The sequence below is a fragment of the Diorhabda carinulata genome, chromosome 8 (assembly GCF_026250575.1).
Source record: "Diorhabda carinulata isolate Delta chromosome 8, icDioCari1.1, whole genome shotgun sequence".
Lineage (NCBI taxonomy): Eukaryota > Metazoa > Arthropoda > Insecta > Coleoptera > Chrysomelidae > Diorhabda > Diorhabda carinulata.
This window is the reverse complement of record NC_079467.1, coordinates 12,544,439-12,570,623: the sequence shown is the minus strand read 5'-3', so window position 1 is coordinate 12,570,623 and position 26,185 is coordinate 12,544,439. Positions and strand designations below refer to the sequence as shown.

Sequence of the window (26,185 nt, the reverse complement as noted above, 5' to 3'; positions counted from 1 at the left end):
TTCAGCACCCTTTTTTCTACAGACTTCAGTCGCTTTAGAGCTATATCTCTAGTTTGGCCAAAAATAGGTTTTTTTTTGAAAGGTAATTTAACAACAAATCGGCCATCACCTTCTCTATAAAAGTTTTTTACGAAATGCTCCTCACAATTATTTTCTTCTACTGAGTAAACGGATTGATTCGTATTAGAAACTTCCTCAATTTTCCAAAAGGACTCTAATTGTTCCTGAACGTCTATTTTAGAAAGATTACAAAATGTAGCTATTGAAGGGGCTGTAAAATTTCCTGAAATGATCCACCCCAAATGCGATTCCTGTAGAATAGGTAGCCTCTTCCCTAACTTGATTTGATTGCTTAATAAAAGTTCGTAAAATATATTACAACCAAGCAAAATGTCAATCTTAGCTGATGTATCAAAAGTAATGTCAGCCAGCAATAAATTTTTAGGAATTTTAATGTTTGAAAGATCTATATTAAACTGTGGTACCTTACCTGTAATTTGATCTATGACTAAAAATGGTAAATTTGCTTCAAATTCAGTATGAATTGATTTTATTTTTTCCTGAAAAATTTTAGAAACATTCGTAGAATTTGTTGCATTTATACCTACTACTGGAATTGAAACAGATTTATATGGTAAATTCAATGCATGTGCTAACTCGGTCGTACAAAATGAACTTTGGCTTCCGGAATCCAAAAGAGCTCTGCACCGCACAGGTTTATTATTAACATCGAAGATATCTATCAATGCAGTGGATAAAATAACACAGTTATTAAAAATACTTGTAGAACTCAAACTATTAATTTCGGATGCAGTTTCACCACTTTTGACGATTGTAGATTTAATTTCAAGTTCATTTTTGTTATTTGTTGTATTAGACAAATTTCCTTTAGTATTAAAAAATTTAGTTGCATTACTAGCTTTATTTATATGTAATAATACGTTATGTTTCTTGTTACATATGCTACAATTGTATCCTCTACAAACATTAGCAAAGTGGCCCTTGCGAAGACAATTTACGCAACCCTTTAATTTCCTTACTGAATTTAGCCTAGAGACTGCATCTAACCGCAAAAAACTTTCACAATTATAAATTAAATGATCAGATTTATTGCAATATATACAAAATTGACCTAAGTCTGTAAAGAAGCGTGACTTAACACTTTATTCTGTTTTACATTGGTATTATTATATTGGTATATTTATTTATGCTGCATCTTTCCTTTAAAAAGTCAACAAATAAATCAATTTTCGGGGATTTTATTTTATGTATTTTAGTTTCCCAATCCTTACGTGTATATTTGTCAAGTTTCTCTTCTAATAAAAATAATAAAATTCTGTCCCATTCATCTACGGGTTCTTTTAGTTGCCTAATGCTCTAGAATTTAAATTGAATATGTCTAAGAAATTTCTTAAGTCAGAAAAATTTTCTTTATTGATTTTAGGCAAATCAAAAATATTTTTTAAATGGATTTTAATCAAAGATTTTGTATCCTCGTACCTGTCTTTTAACATATCCCATGCTATTTCATAATTTGAATCAGTACTTTCTAAGTCACCTATTAATTTTGCAGCTTCACCTTTTACTGCTGATTGCAAATAGAAGAATTTTTCTGTTGTAGACAAACTCGAATCATCATGAATTAGTGATTTAAATCGGTCGTGAAATGATGACCAGCAATTTTCTTCACCCGAAAAAGATGGTAAGGAAATTTTTGATAATCTTAGATTATCGACTATCAAAGATTCAATATCTGATACACCATCGTTCGTGTTCATCAAGGTTTTAGCATCATTTAGTAACTCATAAAATTTGTTTTCAAATTCTCTACGATCCTTATCAAAAACAATTTGATTTCTTTCCGTATCTTCTAAATTTTCCTCAATTTCCGATTGAATTGCTTCAAAATCGTCTAAAGATACTTTAAATCTTTCGAATCTATCGGCTATGTAAATTCTTTTTGAGGGATCTTGTTCGATTTCCTTCAAAAAATTCTCAAACCTTGTAACTGATGCCTTAATAATAGACCTTTTCTTATATAAATTCTTCATTTTTTCCGACTCGGCCATTTTATTTTATTTTTATCGCGCGCCTATGGAATGAGTTTTGATTTGTTTACTAGTAATAACTTTACAGAAAAACTGCGACCCTTTTGTACTTAGCCGCTCCGCTGGCGACGTCCGAATGTTTTGTCTACTTGGCTAATGAAAAAAACGGAGTATATTACTGTCTTACTAGGATCTAGGATGCAAATATTGCAAATACCTTTCTAAAGATACAACATGAATAATTCAAAATAATTTGTTGTGTATTAATCGATATTTATATTAATTGCTAATTACTTGTGAATTCATCTCGATACCTTAATATTGAATGATAATATTTGAGCAAGAAAACAAGGCAATTGTTTTATAATAAAGTAAAGAACAATACTATATTCCTATATTGAAACCAATATTTACCTGTCTTTAAATTTACGTCAAATAAGTGTGCCTTACCGACAAGGTAATACCTATAGTTTTGTTTAACGTTAACCTGAAATATTTTATCTTGCAATTGAATTGAACTATATATTATTTACTGCAAAGCAATAATAAAAAACTCTTCCATCAGAAATCTACGACACTATGAGGAGGAATAAATAATAAAATGGAAAGGACTTGCAGGTTTCTTCTTCCTGATGCGGTAATTTGAACGGATCTTCTTGTGCACAACACAATTTTATTTATTTATAATTTGTTAAACATCGGCTCGAAGGACCAAAATGTTGTATTGAATGATGTGGACTGTATAATTTTATTTTATAATTAAATTTTCTATTTATTTTAAATGAAACAAAGTCCCATTTATTTTCTGGAAGCAAAGCTTCTTTTATTAGAACCAAAAACGTTCTTACTTCGGTCTATATAATACACATACTCGTTCTCGTGTCGCTACATAAAAACGACAAGTAACGAAGAAAGAGAGACTGCCAGAGGCGTAGAGTAGAATGAATTTCTAAATAAAAAATTAAACTAAAATTAAAACAAAATCAAACAATTGGATTCTCTGATTCGATCAAATACACATTTTAGTCTCTCTATGTGCTCTTGCAGTGAATTGAACAAAACTATTATATCATCAAGATAGACAAGGCAATTTTCGTTTTGTATACCTCGTAGTATATATCCATAGCCCGCTGTAAAATAGTCTGGGCATTTTTCAATTCGAAATGCATTCTGAGAAACTACCAGTGTCCGGATTCGGTACTAAAAGCTATTTTCTCTATGTTCTTCTCGGCCATTTCGAGCTGATGGAACCCTGAGACTAGATCTAAAGTTGAAAAATATTGGCATCTGCCTAATTTGTCTAATAAGTCTGTTATATTAGGTAGAGGGTATTTGTCGTCAATCGTTTTTTCGTTAAGGCGTCTATAGCCAATTACTACATGAAATTTAGCTTTTCGGGAAACGTCTTGTTTTTTCAGAACTACCCATATGGGCGAATTCCAAGCACTTGAGCTCGGTAGGATAATTTTGTGATCAAGAAATTTTTGAATTTGTTTATCTACTTCGTTTTTGTAATCAAAAGGATATCGATAAGTCATAGAATAAACAAGTATTTCGTCAGAAGTCGTATTTCATGTTTAATTTTGTTTGTAAAAGTAAGTGGTGTATTTTCGTTATGAAATATGTCAGACTATTCAACACAAAGTTTAAGTATTTTGGATTTCTCCTTATCGTTTAAATGATCGATTCTAATTTTATTCAAATCTAAAGTTTGCGTAGAGGTTTCTTCTAGGTAATTTAATTCGAAATTTTGAAAATCATTATTATCAAATATTTCTACAGGAAGTGGTTCTGAAAAACTTAATTTTACTTGATTTGTGGTAACATTCAAGATTGTGGTGACAGCATCTCCGTTTTTGCGATTGATAAAGATTCTGGTATTTCACAACCGTGAAATTTTTGATTTGGGATTAAAATTTCACCATTTTTTATATTGGTTTTTATTTTTTATATTTTTTATTTATTTTTCCATTATAGATTCGAAAGTAATAGTATTTATGTCCTTTTGAGTTTTATGAAAGTTTAATTTTATTCTGCTTTGTGAAGTTATTAACCATCCGCCAGAAAAGTACAAGTTGGCTTTTAACAATTTCAAGTCATTTAGGTCAATGAGCCCTTGAAATACACTATGAAATTGGAGCACATAAAATTTTAGAATCAAATTATCGGAACGGTTAAAAATTTTTGAAGAAGGTATTAGAGTGCTATATTTATGGGCATACTCTTGAAAACAAACCTCCAAAATTCTAATCGATACAGGTGCTGGATTGTCACTTTTCAAACCTAAAGGAGGCAAAAATTATAGAAATGGATCTCCTGAAAATGTAATATTCAGGATATAACAAACCAAAAAATTAAGATTCAACAAATCGACAATTATTCCGTTTACTTTATCAGGCTCAGATTTTTTAGAACATTATAATTGCATAGTTGATTTGAAAAACAAACAACTAATAACTGATTTCAAAATTATACCATTGTTCAAAGTTACAGATAACGAAACCAAAAATCTTTCGATTGAAAACCAATTTCCGCAAATTTACAAAAATACAATTTCCATTGAACCTAGAACTGAACAAGTTTTTAAACTAAAATACGACTTGGTCAATACTGATAGCTCATGAAATAGACCAAACACTTTAGTTAAAATAAATGAGAAAGGAGAATTTTTCGTTTCAGTGCTAAATGTTGACTGTATTATAGAATCATATGAAATAAATACTCTAAATCAGCTGTTCTCAAACTTTTTTAGTGACGGAACCCTTTTGGAAAGCGAAATACTTGACAGAACCCTACAATAAAACAATAGTCTCTAAAAGTATATTCTTTATTAATAAGCATAATAAACGTAGAATGTAACATATACTTAATACTTACTTACATAACAAGTATAATAATAGAAATAGAAGATATTAAAAAAGAAAAAAAAATAACTAATGGGAGGTATGAAACTATTTTTTATTTTTTCAGTTTCAATTTTGTATTCTGTTCTTCGGGAAAATATTTCTCAAAAGATGCGCGCATCGAAATGAGATATTGGACCAATTCTTCAAATACATCATCTTGAAACATTTCTGAGTCGTTATCGCTAACAAACTCACTGAGTAACGTAAAGCTTTCTATTTCTCTCTTACTAACGCAAATAATCCAAAAATCAAATTTTCTTTTAAAGGCAGTTATTTTGTTACAGGCCTGGAACACTGTTGTCTGTTTACCTTGCAATGATAAATTTAATTCGTTCAGTTTTTGAAAGATATCCGCCATGAAAGACAGTCGGAACAACCAAGTTTTATCATACAAACGGTCTTTCAAATTAAAAGAAGTATCTAAAAGAAACATTTGTAACTCGGCTTTAAGTTCAAATAGCCTTGTTAAAGTTTTACCCCGAGACAGCCATCGCACTTCTGTATGGAGCAGCAGTTTTTATGTTTGCTACCATAATCTTTACACAATAATGAGAACAATCGGGATTGTAGTGGTCGTGATTTGATAAAATTAATAATATTTACTGCTTCATCCATTACTAATTTTAGGTTTGACGGCATTTGCTTCATTGCTAGTGTTTGTCTATGCAGGAGACAATGACTGGAACCACAATTAGGTGCTTTTTTTTGTATTCGTGACACGACTCCTGCTGTTTTACCCGTCATCGCCTTGGCCCCATCTGTACAATTGTCAATGCAATCGTTCCAACTGAGATTATTTTCTTCAAAAAATATATTTATTTTAGTAAAAATTTCTTCTCCGGTAGTGTTTGTGGGCAACAGTGAACAAATAAGCATGTCTTCTTCAAAAGAACTTTCATATGGATATCTCACGATAACCAGCAAGATAGCCAGACCAGCGACATCAGTAGACTCATCCATTTGCAAGACGAATCGTGTTTTTTGTAGACGTGTAACTGCTCTTGTTTGAAGTAGCTTGTCAGATCATGAATTCGACGTGAAACAGTATCGTTTGATAGTGTTACAGTAGAAAGATGCTTTGCAGATTTTTCATCGAGCATACATTTTGTTATGTCTAACACACATGGTTTTATTAAAATCTCAGCGATAGTGTGCGCTTCACCTTCTTGTGCAATGCGATAGCTAACTAAATATGATGCCTTTGTGACCTTTTCATTGATAGTTTGGGTTACTTGCATCATAGTTTTTTGACTTTCCAATAACTGTTCTTTTTTACGTACAAAAAATTCTCTATTCTTGTCTTTAGACTCGGGGTGTACAGTTTCTAAATGTCGGCGCAACTTGGCAGGTGCCATGGAACTATTAGGAAGCAGTTTACTACATAACATGCAGAGTGGTGAGCCGTTGGAATCAACAAATCCGAAACTGATATATGATTCATCATACTTCCTTTTTTTCGCCTTTGAAACCATGGAACTTGACGTCGTTGCATCATTATCATCGATAATTGCTGTACACTCCGCGCGTACTGCTTTTGAACATTCGGCTTCGTTAAAAGATGTTGTTGCAACACGTTTAACGCCTTTAAGCCAACGTTCCATTCTTCTTTATTAATAATTACTTGTCAGGGTGGTGAGATCAAATTAACGCACGATCGTTACTGAGTAGAAGAGTTTAGTTCAAAGAAGATATGTACAAAACTGATACAATCAGAATACAGCAGTAGAACAAAAAAAACTTCGTTTCTAGCAAATCTAGCAAAAGGTACTTATCGCTCCGAACGCTAATCGTCGACTGACTCGAGTGTCGAAGCGCGGTCGTCGCTTTTATAGTCCTAGCCTCGATCTCGAACATTCTTAAAAATACTCGAGTCGGCGCCTTTGATAAATAAAAAGCCGAAATAAAAATAGAAATACAAAAAATGCGGTGTAAACAATCTCGACTTGTTTTGAAGTTATATAGCCGAAAGTCGCTTGTTTACAACTATAGCGTCTAATCTCAGCGACGGCTTTTATCAAAGTGACTGCGCGCTCACAAGTAGATATCGGTGGTCGGTTTTCATCAAGACAAAGGCTAAAGCGACTTGCGGATCGCATCGGTGAGACATAAAGCATAAATAAATCACCTTAAACTTAAGTATTAAGTCTATTCTTTTTATCTAGGCGCTTGCCGTCCTGAATAAATATTTGGGCTACTGTAGAGATATATTTTTTTAATTTTCTGACTCTCGTATTTTGTACAGGAATCGGTGTAAGTAAAGAACTTGCAATAGGTTTGCCATAAAGTTTTATTGAAGAGCGGCGTGATGTTAAACTCTCCTCGTAAAATGCACTGTTTCAAGTTAGAATGAAATTACTTTACTGTGCTTGGTGGCGACTGAGTTCCAAATTCTTGCGGAACCCCTACAAGGGGTTTCGCGGAACACACTTTGAGTATGGCGGCTCTAAATAATATTGAATTAACTACCAAAAAAATGTGTGCCGATAGAATAGTAGAAATATTAAAGTAACTAAGACTCGACCATTTTAACGATGAGAACCAGACTTAACCTCCCAACTTTGTATTGATTTTTCTGATATATCTTATTTAGAAGAAAACGCATTTAATTTTACTAATGAAATAAAACATAAGGTAGATACCCCCAATTCCAAACCCACATATGTCAAATCATATCGCTACCCTCAAATCCATAACAAGAAGTAAAAAATCATATCAATGAAATGCTTTCACAGAGACTATAGAAAATTGTGTGTGCTAAAGGCGTAAAACCGATCGATATTCATCGTGAGATCTGAGAAGTTTACGGACAAAACATTATGAGTGATGGAATGGTAAGGAAATTGGTGAGAGAATTTAAAGATGGCCGTACACATGCTCATGATGAAGAACGGAGTGGGCGTCCTTCGGTCATTAATGAAGATTTGGTGAAAAAAGTGGACGAAAAGGTGAGAGACCGGAAATTGTGTTCACGTTGGGTTCCAAAAATGTTGACGGATTTGCACAAAACCCAACGTTTAGGCAGTGCATTGACTTTCCTTGAGCGGTGCCACTATGAAGGTAAAGATTTTTTAGACCAAATTGTTACTGGTGACGAAACATGGGTGGCCTACGTCACACCAGAATCGAACAACAATCCATGGAATGGCGACATTCATCATCACTCAAAAAAGTGAAGTTCAAGCAAACAATTTTGCCCGGAAAATCATGTGCACAGTTTTTTGGGACAGAGTATTGCTAGTGGAGTTTCGCCAACGTAATGAGACAATCAATGTAGCGTCTTATTGTGAGACATTGAACAATCTGGGTCATTCCATATGAAACCGTCTAATTAGCAAAGTCGACTCAATTTAGATTTTGGTGTAACTTTGAGAAACTCTTTTCTAGGGTCCCAAAGAACAAAATCAACTCTAGCGTCTTAACAGTTTAGAATTAAAAACTCATGCTCCGCGGGAATTTAGTATACATACCATAGACAAAATTCAGCCACAAGTTGACTTGAGCTGTCCACTCTTCAAAGAAGAAAACTTTGCTCCAAGTTTTGAAATTTTAAAAATCCCAATTTTCAGGTTATGAAACGATCGTGTTGACTGCGAGATAGAAATCTGATACTCACAGAATACTATTGTTCTTACCTTCAACTTCAAACGACTACATCACTTGTTTTGTTATTTTCATTTTTAGTGCATGTGCGAACCGTTTTTTTTACAGTAAAATTCAACTCAATTTATTTTTTTTAAATAACTGGTAGTTTTTATCTCAAATTTTTGTAAAATTGTCTTTAGATGTAATTATTATCGAAAATGACAATAACTGTAAACAATTTTTCAACTAGAAAATTATTTTTTATTCAACAGTTTAAGGTTTGGTTTTACAATATTAACAATATCAAAATTATCGGAAGCTGAATACTTCCGCGCTTGTAATTGATTTTAAGAAATTGGTATAAAGATATGATATGATCTCGTATTTTTTATTGTATTTATATTTATAAATCTTTCAGATAAAAAATGTTTCAGCAGCTTCTACATCCTGGCTTGATACAAAAAAAATTCTATACCAGAAATTTGATTAGAACAAAAGTCGTGCATTGCGATTGGAGTTAAAATATGATCACGGTAGTTCGCTGCAAGCTTGCTCATCTTACGGTCCTTTTGATCGCATGGACTTTTACCATGAGAAGTGACAAAGAAATGCCACTCTGCCTTTAATCTAAAATCCGCTTCATGATGACATATATTTATAAAATTTTTTTTTATTTTTGTATTGAGAGGCTGCTCCATCACTGAAGTAATAAATTTTTTTAAACTCCGGATAACTGTTTTTAATGTAATCTAGAAAAATTTTTTGCAATGCAAAAAACGATTGTTGAAAGTTATGGATAGGTAATCGTGATTATTAGGTTTTATATTTATAAATGAAATACACAGTGGTTAACATTCATATATTAAGTCTTTATTTAAAAGACTACGTTTTCGAGAAGCGTCCTCACGCTTGAAAGAGTCGGTTTGTACTAACTAAAAAACTAATAATAAAATATTTACAATGAGGTCTAAGCCTCTCCTTAAGAATCGTAAAATTACAGATGTTTTACTAAAATATATGCATTACTCCGAAAAGTAAAAAAAAAGAGTCCTTTGTGTAACCCATGTTCGGGGTCATAAAACAGAGGTAGGACTTACTTTTCCTTTTCTAAAATATCTTTCAACTAAATGTTAAGTTTCCTTAAACATAAAATCTAAGCATAATGTTAAAATACTAAAATAAAAATAATTTGTAAAATAGGATTCAATTTTGCTCAGAGAAATTCAACACGCCCCCTCAAAAATGAATCCCTTACATAAAAACAAACTTGTAAAAATACAGTCTACATAATAATATTTTACAACTAAAATCCTAAGTATTAAGTACTCCATACATTTCTTACAATATTATCTTTACTTGAATAAAAACCGTAATGACCCTTCTCTCAACGCAGTCCATCAACTTATATGACTCTACCTGGTCCAACATTTGTTGCTTAAGGGTTTAAGGGAAAACCCAACATCTCATGGAAAAACCTTACCAGACCAATTTACAATAGTGTTACAAAAAAAACTCTTAAAAAACTATTTCAAGTCCATTTTTGTTCTGAACTCCATAAATTTTGCCCCTGTCAGTGATTTAGTCAATACATCGGCTATCTGCTGATCTGTAGGCATATAAATTAATTTGATTAGTCCCTTTTCTACTTTATCACGAGAATAGTGATATTTTATATCGATATGTTTCGATCTTTTGTGACTTGATGGATTATTTGCAATACTTACTCATCCATTGTTATCTTCATATATTATAGGACCTGATATAATTATTTTTACACTCTGCTAGTGATCGCAACCACAGAGCTTCTCGTACAGCCTCATACAAAGCCATATATTCAGCTTCCGGAGTAGAGCCTGCCACGGAAGTCTGCCGCTTCGTAGCCCAACAGATAGTACAATTTTCGTATAATTTAAAAAAAAACCGTCGTACTTTTTCTATCATTAATATCACCCGCCCAATCAGCATCAGCATATCCACTTATTATATTTTTATAATGACTTCTAGTATATACTAATTTTAAATCGATTGTGCCCTTTAAATATCTTAAGATTCTTTTTAAATATTGCCATAATTTAATATTATTTTTGTTCATATATCTACTAACAATATTGACTGAAAAACTCAGATCTGGGCGAGTACAAATCATTAAATACATCAAACAACCAATAATACTTCGACATGGCTTATTACAATTTTTATCTAAATTTAAAGCTTCATAATCTATTTTGTTTTCAAGAGGACTATTTTCTGGATCACAATCTTGCATCTTAAATTTTTCTAGAACTAATTTTACATACGCACTTTGATCTAATGTTATGACTGACTCTGTTCTGGAAACTCTTATACCTAGAAATAATCTTATTTCTTTAAGATCTACCATTTGAAATTTATGCATTAAATATTCTTTTAAACTATTCATCGTATCTTTATTCAGAGTGGCAATAACAAGATCATCAACATATAGTACGACATAAATATTTCTGGAAATATCCCCCAAATCTAAGATATAAATGCACCGATCTACTGGAGAATTTTGAAAATTCATTGATTTTAAAGTTTTGTCAAATACCTCAAACCAACACCGGGCTGCCTGCTTCAAACCATAAAGTGCTTTGTTTAATTTACAGACCTGACCCTTTTTACATTGAACGCCCTCAGGTACTCTCATAAAAATTTCTTCTTTTAATTTGCCATTCAAAAATGCTGTTGTTACATCCATATGGTGTAGTAACAGATTATTGGTTGGCAAAAGCGACCTAAAACTAGATATTCTAGCAACTGGCGCAAAAGTTTCGTCATAGTCTACCATATATTCCTGACTAAAACTTCTTGCTACTAAACGAGCTTTATATTTACAAGGACTACCAAATTCATTATTTTTAATTGTAAATACCCATTTACAGTCTACAATATTTTTATCAGTAGGTCTTGGTACTAATGTCCAAGTATTATTTGTATCAAGTGAATTAAGTTCACTTTCAATAGCTTGTTCCCATTGAACTCTATCCGGCCTATTTTTAATTTCATCAAATGACTTCGGTACAGCACTTATTATTATTTGAGCTGATAACATACATTCTTCTGGACTACCAGATTCATCATATGATATTTTAGGAAGACCTCTGATCCTTTCACTCCTCCGACGACTAGCGTCAAAATCACTATTTTCTATTTCTAATCTTGGAAATTTATTTCTGGGATCACAGAGTACATCTGATTTCTCATTATCAGATTCATTACCTGGTTTATCATTACCAGTTTTACATACACTATCTGATTTCTCAATATCAGATACATTATCTGATTTATCATCATCAGATTTATATACACTATCTGATTTCTCAATATCAGATTTATTGAAACTATCTGGTTCATCATTACCAGATTTATTTTCCATCACTGAAACTTCAATTGAATCAGTTTCATCTGCGGAACCCTTATTTGTTCTGTCAGATTTTATACCTGGCCGAGACACCATATAATTTGTCTCGTCCACAATAACACCCCTTACAACGGCATGTTTATGAGATTCTACATCCCATACTCTGTAACCATTTGGTTCATAACCAACCAGTACACCTTTCCAAGATTTATTATCGAATTTAGTTTTATTGAGTTTATCATGTACATATACAGTAGAACCAAATACTTTTAAATATTTAAACTAAGGCTTTTTGCTATGCCACAACTCATAAGGTGTCTTCATTATTTTTAATGCTCTACTCGGAATAATATTTATCAAGTAAGTTGCTGTTAAAACTGCATCACCCCAGAAAACTTTATCTAAACAAGATCCAGCTATCATTGACCGAGCTTTTTCTGTAATTGTTCTAACCATACGTTCAACAGCGCCATTTAATTGAGGAGTTCGCGGAACTGTTAAATGATAAGTTATGCCTTTATTTTTACAGTAATCTTTCATATCATTTGATAAATATTCTCTACCGTTATCTATGTATAAGTAATTTAATTTGAGATTGAAATGTGATTCACTTTTCGCGACAAAATCTTTAAATACTGAAAACACCTCTGATTTATGTTTAAGCAAATATACTACACAATAATGAGTATAATGATCAAGAAATAAGACAAAATAATTTTTATCATTTAGTGCCGTCGGAGTGATTGGACCACATACATCAGAATGTACAATAAACAATGGTCTTCTTACATGATCTCGATTTTTAACTTTATTGAAAGGTAATCGAGTTTGCGTGCCATTAATACAAGCTTCACATATCTTATCAATCGGATTAATTTCTTTTATTTCTTCGAAATCGTCTATCATATTATGTATCTTTAATTTTACAAATTTATCCTTACTTATATGACCTAATCTCTTATGCCAAATGTCATAATTTATTTTCTTATTGTCGAGTATTTTGACGACAGAATTTATTTCGTAATTTTCAATAGTAAAGTTTATTTGCGTCAAACTATTTAGTGGCTTACCTTGCATGATAAGTGTACCATTTTTACTTATCTTTACTCCATGCTGATCGAACAAGATGACCATGCCTGACTTTTGGAGCTTGGAAACCGACAGTAGATTGTATGGGACTTCTGGACTGTAAAGAACTTCTCCAATTGTCACCTTTACGTCTTTGTTGGTTGTCACATTAATTGAACCTCGTTTGGTTGCTGAAATGTACTGCTCGCTCTTGGCAACCAAAATTTTAATTGGTGTTTCAAGTGGCTCAAATGTTCTGGCGATGTCTTCTCTGTTTATAATATGATCGGATGCTCCGGAATCTAGCAAGAAAACAATTTTATTTTGATTTGTTGCAATTAATTTATTTCCACCAGCCATAAAAGTGATAGCTTGCTAATTCGGTTCCACTGATTGAGCAATTTGAGCAGCCTTAGTTGTTTTTCGTTCGTTGTACTCTTGGTTTTTCTTAAAGTAAATGCAATCTCTTCTTATATGTCCTATGCGGCCACACTGATAGCATTTTGTTTTATTTTTACTTTTAAAAGAGTTTTTAAAATTCTTGGATGGCTTGTGACCATTCTTAAATTTTGATTTTCCATTATAATTTGATCTCTGGAAGGGAAACTTCTTTTCACTCGATTTATCACTATTTTCGGTAACTAATATTTTTGTACTAGTATCACGATTTTGTCCTTTCACTTTAATTTCGTGATTCAATAAACGCGATTTTACAAAGTCTAAATCTAGTTGATCTTCACGTAATGTTTCGATTGCAATAGATACTGCTTCATACGATGATGGAAGTGTTTTTAATAAACTAAGTACTTTACCTGCTTCATCTATTATTGATCCAGACGCTAGCAGATCATTTACGTACGTATCAAAAATTGAAAAGTGTTCTCTTAGTGGCATATCAGGCGCTAATTTTAATTCTGAAAGTCTTTGATTCATCATCATTTGTGTTGGAAAACTTTTTCGATCATATACAGAATCTAATTTTTCAAAAATATTCTTAGCATATGTCACATCCGTAAAATGAAGCAGCGAGTCCGCCAAAAGCGAACCGACAATACTATGGGCAACGTCATTCTTTTTATTCCATTTATCATTTGGAAACACAGGAATTTCTTCGTCAATAATGCTGAGTATATGGTGCTCTTTCAACAGTAGGCGCACTCTCTTCTTCCAAATACTATAATTCTGTCCATTAAAAGGAGTTATTCCTCTTTGCGAATTTAAGTTCGAATTTGTCATTGTGTCGAATTATCTCAATTCACTCACAATAAAATAATTCACTTAATATATCTTCTATTTAAAATATTTTTTATACACACATACAATTATTACTCAATTGTGGAATGTCTAACAAGTACTTTTACAAGTTTGATTTCGATCACAAATTATTATTTAAGTTCACTATTTTCACGATTTAATTATTCACGTTATCTGGGCCCATAACCTGTTGAAAGTTATGGATAGGTAATCGTGATTATTAGGTTTTATATTTATAAATGAAATACACAGTGGTTAACATTCATATATTAAGTCTTTATTTAAAAGACTACGTTTTCGAGAAGCGTCCTCACGCTTGAAAGAGTCGGTTTGTACTGACTAAAAACTAATAATAAAATATTTACAATGAGGTCTAAGCCTCTCCTTAAGAATCATAAAATTACAGATGTTTTACTAAAATATATGCATTACTCCGAAAAGTAAAAAAAAAGAGTCCTTTGTGTCATAAAACAGAGGTAGGACTTACTTTTCCTTTTCTAAAATATCTTTCAACTAAATGTTAAGTTTCCTTAAACATAAAATCTAAGCATAATGTTAAAATACTAAAATAAAAATAATTTGTAAAATAGGATTCAATTTTGCTCAGAGAAATTCAACAACGATACTGTATTGTGAGTAAGATAATCACTAATCACACATAAAACGCACATGCACTAAAAATGAAAATAACGAAACAAGTGATGTAGTCGTAAAGTTGAAGGTAAGAACAATAGATTCTGGAGGTATCAGATTTTTATCTCGCAGTCAACACGATCGTTTCATAACCTGAAAATTGGGATTTTTAAAATTTCAAAACTTGGAGCAAAGTTTTCTTTTTTGAGGAGTGGACAGCTCAAGTCAACTTGTGGCTGAATTTTGTCTCTGACATGTATACTAAATTCCCGCGGAGCATGAGGTTTTAATTCTCAACTGTTAAGACGCTAGAGTTGATTGAAATTCACGAAAAATGACTAAAAACACTCCTTTTCAGCACGCTGCTATTATTCAAAGGAATCGTCTGAGCCAATAATCTTCATTTACCCTTAAACTACTATCTTTTCCACTATGAATTCCGTCTTGATCATGCAGATAGCTTCAAACATAAAAATTTCACAGCAAAAGTTGATAAGGCTTAAAAATATCGATTTTTGAAAGTCTTCATTTAAATAGGCGAAAACAAGCGCTTGTAAAAATCAAACTCGTGTGAATTTTGTTCTTTGGGACCCTAGAAAAGAGTTTCTCAAAGTTACACCAAAATCCAAAATGAAACTGAAATTTCTTCAATTTCGTATTTTTTAGACTTTTTGATATATTAATGCATCTAAATGTTCTTGATTTTAGGTCACTTCTGTTTCAAAATTAGTTTTCTGGTTTTTAAAAGAAAGATAAATTTTGACGTTTCGACTTTTCTTTAAGTCTTTATCTTTATTTTGATGCATATATATATATATATATATATATATATATATATATATATATATATATATATATAAGTTCCCAATAAGAAACCGCTCGTAATATTTTGAATACTATGAGTTTGAAAATTTATACAAGCATTAATACTATCCAAAACCAACGAAAATCTTAATTATTTCCCAGTCGATGGATACATAAGTATTCAAAAGCTCAGAAAGACAAAGCTATATTATGTTTCTTATTGGGAACGTGGCAACGAAACACCAAAGTGGACTTAACTTTAATATATTAACTTAACTTTAATATATTTTCGAATACTTATGTATTCATCGTCTGGGACTGAAATTAAGAGCAAATATAAGATAAGAAATATATATAAATGCATAACAATAATAAAATTTTACTTACAATAATTAATTAAGATTTTCGGTGGTTTTGGATACTATTAATGCTTGTAATGCTTTTCAAACTCATAGGATTCAAAATTCAATATTCAAATTGAGGTTTGTAGAAATATTGATTCTGGTTACTATAGGAATTTTTATTAATTTTTAATTGGTTAGATTATGAACGACGTTGAATTTTTATAGGTTTGATAAGGATAAGTTGTAGTGAATGATGTTCAATATTGATTGGTAAATATATTGATAACATTAAATTTCAATAGGTTAGGACGTTATGAATGTAGTTGAATATTCAATGTCTAGAATATAAATGACAATAAAATTCATAGGTTAGGTCGTTATAAGTGAAGTTCAAATTTATAGGTTAGGTGAGGTTAGTTGGTTGTAAATGGCGTTGATTTTTATAGAATTTGTTATTTTGGGCAATATATGTTATTTCTAAAATAAACGTTTTTTGTAGTTTTTATCAGTTGTTAAAACTTTGACAGATTAATAATTCATATTGTGTCCTTCATGATAGATATGAGTTGCTAATGAACATCTATCAGGATATAATCTGCTACCACTCTTGTGAGACATCCGACTGATCAGTGACCTTTTCGACTGACCAATGTACTTTTTGTCACAATTTTAACAAGGTATTTCATATACTATGTTAGGCAATTTATTAATTGGTGTTTTATCTTTTACTTTAATAAAAATAGATTAAATATTAAGGGTTTGACTGTATGCTATTTTAATATTGTGTTGTTTAAAGATTCCAGAAAGTTTAGGAGTAAATGATTTTATATATGGTAAAGGTGTATAAATATATGGAAAAGAAATGTTAGAAATAACGTTTGAAATTGATGATTCAATGTTTATGTCAATGTCAGATATATTATACAAAATTTGTTTTAAAAGATATGGAATCCTTTTTTCTTGAATTTCTTATTTCTTAGACCTATTGATATGTTTATGTTTCCAAATCTTCTTGATTTTAGGTCTATTCGGTTTCAAAATTGGCTTTTTCAATAATTTTTAAAAGAAAGATAAAGCCTGAAGATAAGTCGAAGTGTCGTCGAAACGTCTATTTTGTATCAATCAAATTATTAAATAAAACTAATTTTGAAACAAAAGAAACCTAAAATCAAAAACATTTAGATGTATTAATATATCAAAAGGTCTAAGAAATAAGAAATTTGAGAATTTTGAAAATTCTCGACGTTTCGGCTCCCACTTTGGAGCCATTATCAAGAGAAAGGTGGGGATAGGGTGGTTATTCGTTATTATTGGTAAGAAGTGATCCGATTCCGTGGTCTCAATCCGCCTACTCCACGCAACGAATCACCTCTTTTTTTGGTTGATTCCAAGGCCTCAATCTGCCTACTCTTTGGAATTTCACCTAGGAAATATAAAAAGCTGAAACAAAAAACATAAAATGATTTAAAATAGAAAATTAAAATAATATGCTTACCATCAAGAAGACTGTTGACACTAAAACACACTCACTGTCGGTCTTGATCTAACTGTGCATATATATATATATATATATATATATATATATATATATATATATATATATATATATATATATATATATATATATAATATGTACATATTATGTATGTATATATATGCATCTAAATGTAAATGTAAATTTCTTGGAAAATATATTGGTGTTTCATTGCCACGTTCCCATAACCGCTCATAATATAGCTGGCAAAGACTTCTTTACAATTCACATATTTATATAATATATTTCTTTAATTGCTTATTTCTTAGCCCGCTTGTTTATTCTTCCAAATATTCTTTATTTTAGGTCTTTTCTGTTTTAAAATTAGTTATTTTCAATTATTTCTTAAAAGAAAGATAAAATTTGACGTTTCGACTTATTTCTGTCTTGTTAAAATATGATATTGATACTGACAATTTGTGTATATATATTAATCAAAGATCCCTACATCATGAACATCAACATAAGAATAAAATCAAAAAAGAAATTTGTTCTGAGAAAAATTAATTTTTCCTTACTCCTTAAATCTCAAATATATAGCAGTACTTAGTGAATCAAATTATTTGTAGTTTTATTAGAATTTACAAAATATAGCTATAAATTTTGCTTAAACTATTTAGGTCTTTTTTATCATTTATAGCTTTTCCGTTCTTATGAATGTCAATCATATCTAAAAATTCTCCTTTTCGTGATATTCATAGGTGCATCAACGAACCATGAAATATAAAAAAAAAAAAAATTCAATTATAGATATTAAACATTTTTGGAACGGAATCTAATATAATACACAAAAAAGAATTTTTTTAAATGGTTTATATTCATAAGAACGCAAAAGCTATAAATGATAAAAATGACCTAAATAGTTGAAGTAAAATTTATAGCTCTATTTTGTAAATTCTAATAAAACTACAAATAATTTAATAAATTAATGGTAATAATAATAATAATAATAATATTTGAAATATAAGAACTAAGAAAAAAATGAATTTCTATTTTGATTTTATTTTTATGTTCATGATGCAAGTGATTGATATAAATTAGCAAATTGTCAGTGTCAATATCATATTTTGATAAAGACTTGAAGAAAAGTCGAAACGTCAATTTTTATCTTTCAAAAATTATTGAAGAAAAACTAATTTTAAAACAGAAGAGAACTAAAATCTAGATAATAAAAATTGAGAATTGCTATTGCAGTGTCTTTAAATGTTTTTCTTTTAAATTTATATTCAAATTCCTACGATTTAATAATTAATGTACAAAATAACACGTGACATAAATATGAAGTTTGTCGATTCTTGTTGCAATTCAAATTGTTTTTGAATTAATTTAGGTTAAATTATAAATGACATTAGAGTAGTTTAGGTTAGGTTGTTTTTTTGTTATGCTTGTGTTGCAGAAACATTTATTCAACGTAATTTATCATGGTGTTCAGTGCCCACACCACCGCCAAGGATCACAATGATACCAAATGTATGCAGATAATCCATTTTTGGGAATGGACTCAAAGCTCAAAGGAAATATAATTTAGACAGACGCCTCTACTCTGCACCATGGGATTTTAAATTTACTATATCCAATAACTTTTAGGGAAAATTGAGAAATTGCCCCTTACTATAATATTCTTGGCCCAAAACAACCTTTTTCCATTCATAATGTGAATATTCTTTTGTGTAGTAATCAGTAATTTCTTTTTTTTGTTTCTATTAACGGTTCAATAAAATTTTCGACATTGAATATGTTACCTATGTTTTGTGAGCTTACGATTTTGTGAAAAAAAATTTGGTTTTCATCTTCTGCATAGATTAAATCATTTTATGAAAACTATATTACCTTAGGCAATGGAATGAATAAGAAAAAATAAATTCCAGTTTTGAATATTTCTCTTTAATGATACTAGTGCATTCTAATATATATAACCTAACCTAAATTATCTCCCACTTCATCGTTTCACTTGGTAGTTTTCTTTTTGATTTGATAATGAGAATTCTTATCTAAAAAAAAGAGAAAGTAAAAAAAATAAAAAAAGGTGAAAGTACAGTATATAGACTAGACATACTCAAATCTGCCATAAAAAAATATAATAAAGAGGTTTACTGATTCTGGTCACACAATTTATGTTATAAGTAAAAATCAGAATCTTTATTTACATTGATACAGTAGTAGTCCAAGAGACCGCAACAAAATGTTCAACCGATCAGTCAACAGAAAAAATGTTTCAAGAATGTTAGTACTTACCATTGCCAATAAGAAAATGTCCCCCTGCCTGGTCTGGCATTGTTTCATTTATGACTAAATCCTCTCTATGATACATTTTCAGAACCATAACTTCCCCGATAGAGTAACACTTTGAGCCTACTATTAAAATTTAGTTTTAAGTGAGGGAGAAAAATATATAAATAAGTGCTTAATTAAATCCCGTCCTAATATCTTGGCACAATCTTTTTTTTTTCGATTTTTTATGATGTATTTTTCTACGGATCAGCATAAAATTAAACATTATATTAAAGTTTGAATATTTATATATACAAAAAAATATACCTGCCTCATTCATATTTATTTGTAATAACTGAAACAAAGCGTTTTACCTCTCCAAATCCATTGCTATGATTGATATTTCATTTGCATTATTACAGTGGATACCTTACAATTTACAGGTATATTTTTGTAAAATCTCCTTGTGAAATAATTGAATTTTAAGATATTGTTCCAATCAGCAAACATTTTTTGAACTCCATCATTTCTTAAAATTCTTTATACATGACACAAGATCAAGTATTTCAGCTAATTTATTACAATTTATAAAATTAATAATATCGGGCTTAAATCCCATAGTAATATATAATATAATATATTATATATATTCCTAATTGTATTAATTTGTGAATATTATCGAATGCAATGAAGAGAATATCAGTGTCAGTGTAACTATGACTTTATTATCTACTGGCAATTTACTTGGTATATGATCCGAGTATTGACCTCTTCATGATCACACGAGAAATCTTTTTCAACTGTTTGTACAATGCCATTATTAACATTTTCATAATAAAAACATTGATTTTTGTTTGTAATGTAAACTTGAAGCTTCTTTAAATTTTTACATTAATCACGTTTCATAAAAATGGCTTCATCTTTTTTGTGATGGTCCTATTATGGTATAAAGCGTATTATTTCAATACCGTCATTCTGTATTCATTGAAGGTACAAAAGATTGATCAAAGATAATTATGTATTTGAGATGAATTTGTATTACATATTTTAGATAATATTAATCCTACTGTTAATCACTGAACGTCAGGAGAGTGAGATAACATTACAAGGAGTACCAAGAGTAGGAATATTATTCTAAAAAATTATAAATATCTCTGTAATTATACTTACACCTTCTGATTGTAAAATTCTTTCAAAATCTTGTTTATACATTGCTTTCAATATAACAAATTTTCCATAACATGAATGATATCGAGCATCACGAATTGTTGTAGGAAAATCAAGTTTATGATGTTCATGCTTCATATACGAAATATGACCATACTAGCCTTTTCAAATTTCACTTCATCAAATTCTTTTACAACTGTAGTACCATGACCACACAATAAGCACAATAACATTTTTTTATTGTTTTGTAATACTTTTTGATCAGTAAAAAGTGAAGAAGAATACTCCAAAAATTATTTGACACTTGCCAGAATACTTGTGTACTGTACCAGGACTGGTCGAATAAATATAACTAAGATGCTTAATGTTGGTGTCAAGCATAGAAAGTGTCACTATTTATTAACTCGTTTTGATGAAAGATCTCACTTAATAGCATGGATCAAGCATTTAAGACAAGTCTAGGCGACCCTATGACAATACCTAACGGTCATTCCTACTTTCAACATACCTGGGATGAATCATGCCTCTTAACTGTTAGTAGAAATGTGAGATTTGGGGAAGTAAAAAGCTTCCTGCCAGGTATTACAAACAAGTATGAATGAAGTAGAAATATTTTTTTTGTATATAAATATTTAAACATTAATCAAGTTTTCATTTTATGCTGTTGGATAATCTGTAAACAAGTGCAACAAAAAAAAATCGAAAAAAGGGTTATGCCAAGATATCTGGACAAGAATTAATTAAGCACTTATATATTACTGCACTTCAATTAAAACTGAATTTTAAGCATAGTTTCAAGGTGTTACTCTATCGGGGAAGTTATGGTATTCAGAAAATGTATCATAGAGAGGATATATTCATAAATGAAACAAAGGCAGACCAGACAGGGGGACATTTTCTTATTGGCAATGGTAAGTACTAATATTCTAAAAACAATTTATTCAGTTGACTGACTGGCAGGAAATTTTGCTGCGGGCTCTCACTCTATAGTATACATGTAGAATTTAAGATGAGCAAATAAAGTACAGTACTTTGAAAACTAATTATTAATACAAAAATTTATTACTAAAGTGACCAAAAGAAACTGCAAAGTATTTTGAGATTTCTAAGATGATATAAGAGAAAATTTCAAAAATCACTAGAAACTAAATGCAAAAAATTTTACTTTCATAAAAATATAGTATGATGATACTTAAGTACTTTATAACTGGATATCTTTTTGCTATCCTAAAATAATTGAAAAGAAAATTTATTTGTAATAAAATGTGAGAAAGACACTATTACACTGGAGTTCATCCCTATTTATTGGTTCCTGTTCAGGTTCAATGATAAAACTAACTGTTACAAATGCGAATCTCTTATACCAATCATTCCACACATGATTTAATGATTCATGGATGTATGTAGTAGTTGTATTACGAAATGAACTATTGAAAATACTCTAAAGGTGGGATATTGACTGCTGATAGACATGGAAAAGACAGTGGAGTGATAGTAAGTGAAGAAGTTAATTTGAGATGTATTATTTGTCTAACAACAAAAGATAGACTTGTGGTGTGTTAAAATACAAAAACAATTAGTCAGCTATTGTCAGCTATCAATGTTTGTAAAAACAATCTGAAAAGTTTAAATAAGAAATTCCATTTTATATGTAACAAAGAGAAGGATGATTGTTTTAGAGTATATACCTTAAAATCAGCAATGTTGTGATTTTTCTCACAAAGTCATTTTCCCTAACATTCAACTATTTAGGAGTGAAATATGGTTATTAATGTACAAGATATTTTGAAGATCAATTTTCAAAAATCATCAAGAATAAAGTACCATTTTCTTAAAATATCATTTACCATTAAAAATTTTTGAGAATTAAAACTTACAACGGATTGTTGTGATTTTTTTGGTGAAATCTGTCCAAAGTGAAAACAATGCAGTGACTGAATTAGCAAGTGTCTGGTTGTTACATAAAAAAGTAAAATTCAGATTTTTGGCTTTGCAATATTCATATATGGTTTGCACAAATGGAGTAAATAATAAATTCAATATTCTCATTGTTCAAAATTCCACCATATTCTTAGATCTACAGTAAACAATATTTGGTGATAAATTGTGACATTCAAAATATAGTTTTACACTGTAGGTACTATTTATATGTAATTATGTTTACTCATTACAAAAAGTAAGAACAGATACAAAAGAAGGGATTTGAATATTAAGAGTTAGGAAAACTTACCAATTGTAATACTGTGTTCACAACTTCTTTATTTGAAACTTGCCCCACTTCTATAAGACCTATTAAAACTGCAAATTTCAGGCTATCATTCATAGCCATTCTCACCACTTCTTCAGGATGTTTGATATCGCTAAGTGCAGATTTTGCTAATTCTGTCATAGCGATTAGTTTTATTTTCGTAAATACTCACTAACACAATGTTTTACCACTAAATTTACACCGAACACGACAACTTTTTCGAAACATGAAATCATCGCAACTAACTTCTGCCATGTTGGAAAATGAGTGTATAACTTGACAGACCGACAGTCACTTTTCCAATACAGAAAATTAGTGTAATCTGCAATAAAGGTTGCCTATTTTGATATAAAACAGCTGTTTTGCATTGCCGTGTTCCCGGTAAAATACATCCTAAACAAACATTTTGAAATTAATTTATCAGGATATTTTTAAAACGATCAAGATTTGATTGACTTATATTCACTCTTACTCAAGAAATTTGTATTTCATTTCACCGTTTTCAATTTAGTAAATTAAATAACTCAATTCACCAACTTGCTTTTTAAAATCAATTTATTTAGCAAACTGAGGATTTGATAATTTAAAGTTACAATTAGTTACACTAATCTTACTGGCGCACTAGACGAATTTCAACCTTCAATGAGATAAAAACGGTGTTTTTGAATTATCTCGGAACCCTTGATGGGAACCATTTAAGATCTGTTAACCATATATTAAGTTGTACAATGTGTCTCTTATTCTATGCTCCATTAACGTATCGTCTCGGATTACCTCATTTCTATCTTATATTAATGTGACTGTAAAGAATCATAAATCTACCTGCTTACTATTGTGTTGTGAGATTTATTGTAGATTGACCGTCCTCAATGTCTTATTTAAGTGTCCCTTAGACACTTGAAATTCTATCAACTAACCAAATTATTTATTTTCTCAATGTGACGTGATGACCATAAATATAATCAATTATAACCTTTCTATAGAATAGAATCAGTATTTAAGAGAGAATAAACTGGCATACAGGCCAGAAATAATAATAATATCCGTCGATAACGGTAGTCAAATTAAACTTTTTCAAAGTTATTTAACTCATGGAAATTTTTGGTTTCAAGTTAGTCGAAATTGTTTTGTTTTGTGCGTTTATCTTTTTTATTGTAGTCGGCTTGTTAAATGCATTTGCTTGTTTTTGTCTTTTGTGAGTTTTAACATATGCCTTTTGATTCTCTTGAAAAATGTCTGGATCATCACGATTTTTATTAATTTTGTAAATTCGTTTCTGTTTTTCATTCAATAAATCTTCATTGTTTTTAAAGTATAGAATTTTAGTTCTTTCTTTGTAGTCATTGATGTATTAATAAGGATTTTTTCAATATCTCCGTTGAAAAGATCATCAGAATTTGAATGGTTGTAAGCCATGACTGCATACATTGATTGGTGTTTTAGAGGGTATTTAACAATCTGATATATTCTAGAATTGTTGAATGTAGTCTTTCAATCGAACCTTGAGATTGGGTATGTTCCGTACAAGAAAAATGAATTTTAATTTTGAGCAAACTTAAAAGTTCTAGAATTACAGAATTTTTGAATTCGGTTCCATTGTCTGTGAATATTTGTTCAGGAATGCCATGATAAGAGAAAAAGGTTATAAGGTTATTAACGATTTCGGTGCTAGATAAATTGTTTAAGCATATTTTGAAAATGTGTCAATAATTGTGAGGAATTTATTTCCTTCAAGAGCAAACGTATCTAAGTATAAATATTGAAATGGTCTCGTTGCTGTTGGGGTTTGATTCATTTAAATTGCTACGGGATTCCTTTCATATTTGCTTTGTTGGCAAATGTCGCAATTATTTATGTAAGTTTGTATCGAATTGTTCATGTAAGGCCAGAAGTATTTGTCTTTAAGTCTCATTTAGGTTTCATCTATCCCTCTGTGGTTTGTTTTACCTTAATGATAAGTTTGTATAATTTCTTTTACGTCGTTTTCGTTCGTAATATCTTTTAGTTTTTTGGTACACCTTTTAAACTTTATAGAAGAATTTTTAATATATTTTTGCAAAATTACTAGAAATTTTTCAAATATGTTGGGGTTTTCGAAATAAATATAATAAATGCTATCTGGATTAATATGGTTTTTTATGATGTGATTGACATCTGATTCAAAATTGTTATTAGAGATTTGAACAATGGTACGTGTTTTCTTTCCAAACAAAATTTTCATTTTAGGTGCAGCAAGTGAATGAAGTACGTCATTGATAATTATTTGGTTTTGTCCGTAATTTACGGCTGTATTTATTGTAGGTGGGGTTAATATATATATATATATATATATATATATATATATATATATATATATATATATATATATATATATATATATATATATATATATATAATTATATATAATTATTGTCGTTGTCAACAATTTCAAGTTTCCGCGATGCCTGGTATGTTGATTGTTGTTCGGGTCCATTATTTGTATTTTCGTCTACCTGTATTTCTAGGGATCTATTGTCCGTGTTGTCGTTTGTTAATGATACATTAGGAATTGGTCTATTTTCTATTTATTGGTCAATCAGGTCATTGTCACCATTACCTTGTTGTGGCCGATCATAATTAAAAAGTTCTTGGTTTTGTTCATTCTGTGAGTCTACAACTTTGAAAATATTATCCAATTGTTGCCAAAATGGACTTTAGTGTGGAGTTCATTCCTTGATAGAGCGTCAGCATTTAAATTTAGATTACCTTTTTTATATATTATGTTGAAATTAAATTCTGAAAGTTTTAATTTCCACCTAGTGAATTTAGCATTTTCTTCTTTTAGCGAAAAAAGCCATTTTAGTGGCTTATGGCCAAAAGTTCCTTTTCGATAGCCGAATAATTTTGTTCAGAATCTTTAAGGGTGCGAGATGCATAGGCAATTGGTAAGTCCTTACCAATTTGTCCTTGAGAAAGAACGGCTAATTTTTTATAGCTTTTATTTTGTCAGGTTTAGGTGACGTGA

General features: G+C 30.3%; 1 protein-coding gene across 3 annotated transcripts in view; it reads right to left on the bottom strand.

Moving 5' to 3' along the window:
• Positions 1-23,709, bottom strand: part of LOC130897076 (neurobeachin) — a 735,983-nt gene extending 712,274 nt beyond the window's left edge. For 2 of the 3 annotated variants that reach the window (XM_057805651.1, XM_057805655.1), the window contains exon 1: positions 23,164-23,709. In XM_057805651.1, the coding sequence (XP_057661634.1) occupies positions 23,164-23,322 (159 nt within the window). In that variant the 5' untranslated portion in view covers positions 23,323-23,709. The remainder of the gene's footprint in view (positions 1-23,163) is intronic. The other variant, XM_057805652.1, reaches the window with a different exon arrangement.
• Positions 23,710-26,185: the final 2,476 nt, after the last annotated feature.